The sequence below is a fragment of the Camellia sinensis genome, chromosome 6 (genome assembly GCF_055761805.1).
Source record: "Camellia sinensis isolate YWXY chromosome 6, ASM5576180v1, whole genome shotgun sequence".
Classification (NCBI taxonomy): domain Eukaryota; kingdom Viridiplantae; phylum Streptophyta; class Magnoliopsida; order Ericales; family Theaceae; genus Camellia; species Camellia sinensis.
The window spans coordinates 56,695,631-56,705,425 of record NC_138966.1 but is presented as its reverse complement, the minus strand read 5'-3'; the positions used below and the strand labels follow the sequence as shown (position 1 = coordinate 56,705,425).

The window sequence follows — 9,795 nt, the reverse complement described above, 5'->3', positions numbered from 1 at the left end:
TACCTCCAAGATGCATCCCATATTATAGATTACCATCAAATTGTTTTGGATGACAACTTGATTTATGAAGAGAAACCGATTCAAATTTTGGATCGTTAAGTGAAACAATTACGGAACAAGGCAATTCCGATGGTGAAAGTTGAATGGCAGGAACACTACGGGAAACACTACAAGAAAAATGAGATTTAACGGCGTTTGTTTTACGGCGTTTTTTAAAGCGCTACTTTTTTTAATTTTTAACAACGTTTTATAACCGTCACATATTTTTTTAATTAAAACTACACCGTTTTATAAATGAAGGCGTTTAAAAACGCCTCCAAATGCTGTGGATACACGCGCTTCCTCCGTGCTCTTTTTGAGACCCTTATTTTGATTCCGTGCGAGAGAAACTCAGAATGCTACAACTCTCTCTCTCTCTCTCTCTCAATCCTCTCGAAGCTCCATCTGCACCCGCGATTTCGAAGCTTCAGAGCGATTTCGAAGCTCCATCGCCATCACCATCTGCTCTCTCTCTCTCTCTCTCTCTCTCTCTCTCTCTCTCTCGATTTAGATCTACTAAGCTCCATTTTTCCAAATTTCGAGGTAGCGAGATCCACCGTTTCTCTCTCTCTCTAGATCCATGAAATCAATAGAGAGATCTATGAAATCAATGTTTGAAGGCATTCTTACTTGATCCTTATTTGCAGGGACTCAGAGATTCGGTGATTTCAGAGCGATTTCGATTTCGAAGCTCCAGCGCCACCATCATCTGCACCTGCGATTTTGATTTCACTAAGGTGAGCTCCACCGTGTCTCTCTCTCTCTATATATATATATACCTACACTTTCTCTCTCTAAAACTCTCTCTTCTCATCTTCCAGAAGCTCAGATCTGAACTCTGAACTTTAATCGGTACTCTCTCTCGCTCGCTCGCTCTATTTCTTTCGAATTTTGCTGCATGTATAACATTTGAGTTCTTGGATTTGTGATTCAAAACTCCATCTTCAAATCCCTCTTTTCTTTCATTTCTTATCTGTATATATATATATATATATATATGTATGTATGGTTTGATTTGTGTTCTCAGTCTCAGATTGCATCTTATAAAGAGGGGTTCGGTTTGATCTTGTTCTTTTCCTTGCAATTTCAATCCAGGTCAAGAAAAATTGGCTGTGGTAAAAGCCTTATTGTTCTGATTGATGGAACTTGATTTAGATTTAATTTACTACTGTGGATTTGGGTTTTTCATTATTTGATTTAATTTGCTGGCTCTGTTATGCTATTTGTTTATATTTTACTTTTGTTCCACAAGTTTGGTCATAAAAGAGAGATCTTCATTTTACAATTTCGACCGGTGTATCAAATAAAATGAACTTGAGATTTCAATGACATTGTTTGGTATTGTTTGATTTTGCTACTTTGGAATCTAATTTTCATAATTTTTCTTATGTTTGGTGTTTCATGGAATGAAATGGACTATAATTGCTTTAATTGCGTACAATTTTTTTGAAATTACAAATTGAAATTTCTTATCTTTATTTTTGTATTCATGTCTGTCTACTGATTCTAAATGAACAACTGTATTGTTCTCTTCCTACTGCTTTTGAAATCATAAAAAGCCTTCAGCTTTTGTTCTCCACTATGAAGTTGGGAAGAAATATGAGCCTCATTATGACTACTTTCTTGATGATTTCAGCACTAAAAATGGGGGCCAACGAAATTAGCATATAGATTCCTCCGAGAAAAAATTCTGATTTCTAGGTTATTTTCGAACCTATTACAGTTATGGAGAAGCTGAGGCATTGACTGGTGATATTGAAGAAGATAGTCAGATTTTTGGGGAGGTCTTGAGGATCAAAAAGATTATTGATTATTGTCAAGATGAGGTTTGTCTTCATAACTTCTATTGAATCTTTCTCTTTTATGTGAATTTAATTTTTATTTCTATATGCTTTTGAAAGTTTTTTTTTTTTTGTAAGAACTTTGACTGATAAATAGGAGATTAAACAAAAATTAAGCAGAAATTCCCTGTTACATTTTGATCCCAGGGTGTGCAGAAAATCCCTGTTACAGTCTTATTGATAATTGTCAAGATAATGTTTGGCATTCTCTCTCTTATGAGAACATTATTGAGGAGGGTACAGCTTCCTAAGAGTTTTTGAACATATTTGAGTGTGGTCATTCATGTGTAGATTAGCTTTTAAGCTATTAATTTTTGTGATGTGAGTCTGGGATCAGAATGCAAAGGGTATGCTCTCTGTTGTAGCTAAGAAATTAAGAAGAAATTAATGGCATACTCTATGTTGTTGGTGGATATGATGGAAGCAATTACTTGAGGCTGGTTATGAGATTGTCATCTTCATTCATCGCTTTCATAATCTCAACCTCTTCCAACAAGGGTATGTATGCTTCTATTACTTCTTCTTCTTCTATTATATCCATTTCTCTTTCTATTTGATCATTTCTTTCTGATTTTTTAATTTTATGTGCATTGTAGATGGTATCAGATTAAGATTACAATGAGACGGGAGGATAGTGACGACACTTGTCTCGGAATGCCAGCTAGAGTGGTTCAATACGAAGGTATTTCATTTTTATTTATTTACTTCCCAATTTGAAGTCTTTACTTCCCAATTGGATTTCTTTTTCTCACCGAACCCCTTTGTTGGGTTTTGGATAAATAAAACCATCTAGTGTTTGAACAAAGTGCCTATTGCTCAAATGTGTTGGTTTTTCATTCATACAAAGGCATATCTTATATCAAGAATTGTTTATGTTTTTAGTTTGCTATATGGTATTGCTATGAGCTGGTAATTTAAAGGATAATCCATCTATTTTTCTTATCCAATTAGGACATTGTGCTATGTGGAAATTACTGTTGACAAGGGAACTAATACCTCATAATTAGTGGATTACATGTGAATCTCAGGTGTGTAAGAATTTAAAACATGTCCACTGATAGGGAAGTTGTGCCAAAAAGGAGTGAAGTTTGCAAGTTCACTGAATGAATTTTATATGTTACATAAATCTGGCTATCAGTCTCTTGCCCTGATATGAAAAGCTTAATTGTAGTATTTGAGTGCTATGTTTGGCCATTAATTTTAAAGGCAAATTACCTTTGTAGTTATTGTAATTTCACTCTTATGTTGATAGTTTGGTCATTTAGTTCTATTTTCCTCAACCAAAAAAAAAAAAAAAAAAAACAAAAACAAAAAAATTGAATTTCTTACCATGTTACAATTTAATGCAATTGATTATGCCTTTTGTAGAAATTGGGTTGAGATGAAATTTGGTGATTATGGTGTACTCTTTATTCCTTGAATTAATTTCTTTATGCTCAGGTTTCTTGGGAATAACAAATTAGCCAGTACCCTTCCTGCCCAAATGAGTACATCTCTCCTGAATATGTAAGTATTTCTTATATAACCATTCATAGCTTAATTTAAACACATGTAAATGGGTGTTATCAACAAACTTCTTTTGTAAGTTTTGAAGTTCATTCCTTCTTTGGTCTATAACAATTATCAACAAACTGAAACTGAAAGTTTCTACATTGACTTGTACCCTTGAAACTGAAACTGACATTGTGATTTGCTGGGGTGTAATATGTAGTAATTTAGTGGCCAATAAATTCACAGTGGAAAGTTCAAACAATAGGTGATTCTCTCCCTACTGTATGCTTTTGTTTTTATTACATACGATTCTGAACATTCAGTGAAACAACAACACTAAATGAAAGTTAGTTTCTTTCCCGTTAAATTGTTTTAGTATTGAACAACATGAGTTGGTAACCAACACCTGCTTGAGCAGTCAAACATACGTGACAGTGCTGCTGAATGCAATAGTTTTTTGAACTTTTCATGATGCTGATGTGTGCTCAATATGTTGATGTTGTAATTTGATGATAAATTTTGAACTATTAAAACACAATAATTTCAAGTATTTTATGAATTAATCTCTTGCACTTGATTTTAGAAAAAAATGGGACAGTGAATGAATTTGTTCATTTTAGTCAAGGAATAAAAATGGGACAGGTATTTAATTATTATTTATTTATTTGGGAAGTACTTCTGTGGTTCTAATGAGGAACACTTTTGGCTATGAGAGCTCTTTCACTGTAACATTGCTTTTCTTTCTATGTGGCGGGGATTGCTGCCGTTTATTTAAATATGCATTGCACTCTGATCAGAAAGAAGTGAACGAAGATAATGGGCAGGAAGCATGCATTAGAAATCTCTGTAAGGAAGAAGATGGCGAGAATATGATATCTTATGGTTATTAGAGAGACAAGTAAATTAGAGATCTTGGATGCAGTTAGATGCATCACGGAAGAAAGAAATTTAGCTTGGTTTTTTTAAAGATTTCTGTAGTAGATTGAAGACTCTGATCAAGTTGTTTTTGCACTTACAAGTAACAAAGTAGGATATGATCTTGATTTACAACTTCCAAGTCAAAAGTGAATCTTTAGAATAGTGGAAGAGAATTGTGGACTCAAAGAAAGCTTGAAACAAGTAATGTAGACAACTTAGTTGGCTTCTCTTTGTGGAAAACTCTAAAAAGTTGTAGATTGTCTCAGGCAACTTGTAGAGATGTTTGTCTGTAAATGTGATGGTGTTTCTAGAGGGAGAGAGAGAGAGGTAGAGGTTATGAAGATGGTGGGTCAGTTGAGAGGAGGAAAAAGTTGCAGTGGGTCAACCTCTTTAAAGAGAATGGAGTATAAAATGAAATAGCAGAATGAAAAAGGTTTAGAGTGGGAAAGTCAAGTCAAAGAATTACACGCACCGACATATATGTGAGGAATTTGGGTTCAGTTTGTCTCGACAACCCAATTCAGGATTGAACCGAATTTAATTTGGGCTGAACAAATTCAGCTCAAGCACGGGCCGAAATCAAAAAAATGTTGCCCAGTTTTCGGGTTGCTCGGGTTCAATTTGTCCAGGTTACACCCCAAAGCAAGATCATGTTTGGCTTAAAAACATTATATGCCCAAGTACAGGTTAAACAGTGACCAAGCGAATTTCGAGGCTAAAAGAGTAGGCAGTGCAAACTTCTTGTATTACCAGTATGAAATATGTAGGCCAATCCTAGTGCAGAATTTGGTTAATGAGGTTCCCAACACCATCAGGTCAAAACCCACCCATGTCTGCCACCCTTTTGGCTTATATACTTCGGATGTGTACTTGCACTATAAAACAGTGATTGAGCTCTATGTCTCTCTTTTTCCCTTCTCCTTCCCCTTCCCTTCTCCATTCTTATGTGCCTGATTAGATGGGTTGATTATGTTAGAAAAGACCAACGATAAAGTGGGAGGGTTGCAGGGTTCTAGATAATGAGGGGCTGACTCAAAGGATAATGTTTGGTTAAAGTAAAAAGTATTTCAGCTCATTCAGTACAGGGCTGGAAATTGTTGTTGAGTTGTCTATGATAATAACTTTCTTACTTTGACTAACAAATTCTAATGCTTGTATTAGGAGATGTTTCATCTTCTTTTATGATTTAATATTTCTCCCAAAGCTCCAGATAACATGATATTAGTGGCGAAGTTATTTGCTACTGTTATATGTTTGCATCGTGCTCAGTTGATGAGATCCATTTAATGACTGAATAACAAAATTTAATGCCCCATCTTCCATGCTTTCCCGGTTTTTAATTACTCTACCATTGGCTCTCTATATACATATGCCTTTTAGAAATCCCCTATAGTCATAGAAGTATTAATTATGTGTATCTGTGTTGTTCCCTGCCAAACCTCATGTTTTGTTTTACTTTTTGTTATTTATTGTCAAACTTGAGCCATTTTTGTGTTTGATTTGTAGAATCTGTTAAGTGGATCTCTGTCTGTCTGTCAAATAGTTTAACTGATACAAATGTTGCCTTGTTACATATTTTACCTTTAGCCTTATGTTGCATCTGAACCAAGACCTTGAACAAGATGAATCTCGAAGTTTCAGGCATCAATTGAGTTCATCAATAACCAACTCCCCTCCAGGTAATGCCTTCTGGGATTAATTTCCCTTATTTTTCAGTTTGTGAGAGTGTTAGTGTCTTCTCGTTTGAGTTATAATTTCTTGATCCTTTTTCTAGTTTATTTATCTGCTTTTTGACTTAAAAACTGAGTTGCTACCCACATTCCTGGCAGGTAGCTGGCCTCAGTTTGGCAGCCCTATAGAGCATAATCCTCTGCAAACTCTTAGCCATTCCCCTGGTTTCAGTTCTATGAGCCCTACAATTGGTAATAATTATCAAACATAGTCCAAAAATTGATCCAATATACCCAACAGTACCTTTCTAAGCCAATTAAGAATCAGAGAGAAGCTAGGCCCAATAAAGGTGGTATATGTCATTATAGGTGGTATTTGATAGCACATGTATATACTACATTTGTGAGAGACAGAGAGAGAGAGAGAGAGCAGGGGAAGTTCACAGTTGGGAGAGAGAGCGATATAGAGAGAAACATAGGCGGAGAAGGATCACGGTATTGGACGTGAGTTGTTATCCTATGCGGTTAGGTTTATAGTACTGCTGACTCTGTTTGGTTTAGAGTTTAGGTTTTAGATCTATTAAGACATGATGTTTGCTTAATGTTTAATAGTGAGTCAATTCAACAAATAAAAGAATAGATAACATGTAGAAAAGAGAGATGTGAAGTACTGGTCCAGAGCCTGTGATCACTCTATTTCTGAGTGCAGATTGCACAAGCTCTGTGATCACTTTGATGCTTCAATATGCAGATTGCAAAGTGGTCCAGAGCCTCCCCATTAGGACTAACTATTATACTGGTCCATGGAAGAATTCTTGCTGCTCACCAATCAAATGGCATAAAGTAGATGAGTTGGTGAGGCATGTGATGGATATGAGACATTAATGTAAGATTCTGCCAATAATGAAAGATTTTTCATATTACATACTTCATTGATTGTCTTTGCATTATCAGCTGCTTATGTGTCTTGGTCTCTTAGCTTGCCAAAGTCCTACATTATAAGCAATATATGGTTTAATTTCTCAACAACATAGTTGTAATTATATTGAGCTATATATGGTATTTTGCTCACTTAAGTGCATTTCTTGCAGTTCATTGGGAATTATCAAGAAACCATTGGCATCGAGACTGGGTGGGGTGCTGGTAAGGGCAAACTTATTTTTTTCTTTCTCATGTTCTCTATTAAATGAAATTAGATTAGTGAAGTTTAAATGACCAAAAGATGAATTTATTATTTATGTAAATTTAGAATATCGTACTGGTTTTCTTGAGTTTCAAACTCAACTTCTTATTTCATGCCCTTTCTTCTGAAGTCTCAGTACAAATAGTGGACTAGACACTCAATCATGCACATGCCACTTTTATTGAGGGACAAATAAATTAAATTGTGGCTGATGGGGATCTAGCCACTTGAATATACTCAATGGCAGGGACATGCTAGTTATTTTACAGCATTGGCTATTTAATAAAGGATTGAAGCATTTAAATAAGATAACCTTGTTATTGTTTTGTTTTGGTAAATCTGATTTCAGTATATGTTCTGATGCAGGCGTGTAGACCAGTGAAGATTAACAATGAACTCTCTCATCAATTTGAATTTAACTCATCCAAGCTTGAAATTTATGTTATAAGCAGGAATATATTTTTGAGTTGGGGATAATTTTCTTGGTAGTAATTTGCCATCTCTTGTATAGTTGGATCCATCATTATAGCTCAACACTTTTCTCTACTAATGTCTTTGCTAAAACATGATTTTTGGATATGTTATTTTGTGCTTAATGGTGATTAGATATTAAATTGAATGGAAAAGTGAATTAATGTTGCATTTTGAATGGGAATTATTATTTCATACTAGTGCTATTTTTTAGTTTTATTTATAAGTATTTTTTGGTTCAATCACATAAAATTAGCACAATTTAAAAATAAAAATAAAAAAGGCTGTCACGGCGTTTCTAAAAACGTAGCTAAAGGATTTTTTAAAAAGAGATACGACGGCGTTTTAAAAACGTCGCTAAATAGCATGGTGACGTCACGGAACTATTAGTAGAACTTTTAGCGGCGTTTTTAGAAAACGCCGCCTATAGTCATATAGCGACGTTTTTGAAGCGCCACAAAGTTATAGCGACGGCCGCATCTTCGGCGTTTGGTGCTAAACGTCACGAAAGGATTTTATGGCGTTTTTTAGACCTATAGCGGCGTTTTTTAAACGCCGCTTAAACCCTCATTTCCAGCAGTGAAAGAAGCCACTTGGGAAAGAGAAGAGGAAATGAAATAACGGTATCCAGAATCATTTCCACCTTGAGGTAAAACAAGTTTGAGGGACCAAACTTCTTAAAAGGGAAAGAAGTGTAATAACCCGACCCTCTTATATGCTTTAATTCCTCATTATCTGTGTGGTTATATGTGTGTTTATTTGTTTAATATGAAATTCCATGTTTTAATGTGTGAACTACGTGTTTATCACTTTGTATCTGTCGATTATGAGAAAATTTGTTGAAATGACAACAGTTGGATTGAAAATTGAAGGCCTTAGAGGCGCGATAACCGGAAATTGACTTTATAGTTATGATTATCATGATTTTTAGGATATAATATGAAGTTTTCTAAAAATTTGATTCGTAATGAATTAATTGGCTTTATTTGGCTAAATTCTTATTTAAGCTCACTTTTAACTCAAACAAGCTAAGCCCTAGTAGATAAGGGGTATATGAGAGCCTTATAAGGGACTTAGAAGATTTAGACTCAACAAAAAAGATAAAAATATCTCTTAGGAAGAGTTCTAGAGAAGGAAAGAAAAGAAAAGAGAGAGGAGAAAAAGAGAATCAACATAGGAGTTGGAGATTGAAGGAATTGAAACGGTAACTCAAGAATTGGCTCAAGGTAAGTGTTAATTCACTCAAATACTTGTAATACCTCTTCAATTGGGTAGAATCAAGCCTTAAGATGAAGCTTTTACATTCATAAAAGTTAGGGCTTTGAGTTATGTCATGTTTGAACACATCTCATGGAACTAAACATGTAATCTCTACATTTGCTTGACTTAAGAGTTGATTCCTTTATTTTGAGTTTGATTTGAGTTGGAGTATGAGAAATTTCTATATAATTTTACCTCCTTGCATGAATTGAGCACATGTATCTATGTATATATATGAAAAGATGAAGAAATGAAGGAAATATAGAGATTAGGGTTTAATATATCAAATAAAAGGAAGTTGGGATCTCTTTAAACTTGAGTTTCATATTTGTTGTGTTCATATGTCATGATTTTGAGGTAGAATTGCTTGAATTGTGCCTTAGCAAACAAATAGGGCGCATAATAGCACGTGCGAGGCTCATGGCTGCACATGCGAGAGGCACGACCGCAAGTGCGGGGCTTATAGCCGCACGTGCGGAAAACAGGGCAGGCAGAGCTGAGCATTCTGAAATAATAGCACGTGCAGCTGCACGTGTGGCGCACCTTTCCACACGTGCGGTAAGGGTCTTTCGCACATGCGAGAATTGGGGAAAAATTCTGTTATTTTCTATTACTCTTTTCGACCCTCTGAATCTGTTAATGTGTAGATTTAATCCCTCTGAAATGCTTAGAACTGAATAAAAAGTGAACGAAACGGAAGAACGATGAAAGTCACAAAGCTAAGATAAGAATACATTGCTTATCGATTTATGTGTGTGATGTGTAGGTCACTCGTCGGAAGGGACCATCGCACGACCGAATCACTGTGAGTAGTAATGTAACGATATATTGAATGTTGCAAATTATATATCTTTGTGTTTTGATTAATGATTGAGCATTTGACAGTAATGACATATTATATGGGTCTGAGGCCGTTCTGCTA

The 9,795-nt window shown here is 35.2% G+C and overlaps 1 protein-coding gene across 6 annotated transcripts; it reads left to right on the top strand.

The window, feature by feature from the left end:
* The first annotated feature begins 418 nt into the window (after nucleotides 1–418).
* On the top strand, nucleotides 419–7,784 carry LOC145792655 (protein MEI2-like 2). Of its 6 annotated transcripts, XM_082873832.1 has the most exons (10): nucleotides 419–776; nucleotides 861–891; nucleotides 1,763–1,865; nucleotides 2,218–2,378; nucleotides 2,477–2,562; nucleotides 3,321–3,386; nucleotides 5,877–5,968; nucleotides 6,119–6,211; nucleotides 7,051–7,102; nucleotides 7,509–7,784. In XM_082873832.1, the coding sequence occupies exons 6-10, from the start codon at nucleotides 3,364–3,366 to the stop codon at nucleotides 7,522–7,524; spliced, it is 276 nt and encodes a 91-aa protein (XP_082729958.1). In that variant the 5' UTR covers nucleotides 419–776; nucleotides 861–891; nucleotides 1,763–1,865; nucleotides 2,218–2,378; nucleotides 2,477–2,562; nucleotides 3,321–3,363; the 3' UTR covers nucleotides 7,525–7,784. The 6 variants fall into 6 exon arrangements, 5 of the variants coding, with proteins under 5 accessions (XP_082729958.1, XP_082729957.1, XP_082729960.1 ...); XM_082873831.1 differs by having other exon boundaries at nucleotides 2,246–2,562; XR_014332351.1 differs by lacking the exon at nucleotides 6,119–6,211 and having other exon boundaries at nucleotides 2,218–2,562.
* The last annotated feature ends 2,011 nt before the right edge of the window (nucleotides 7,785–9,795 follow it).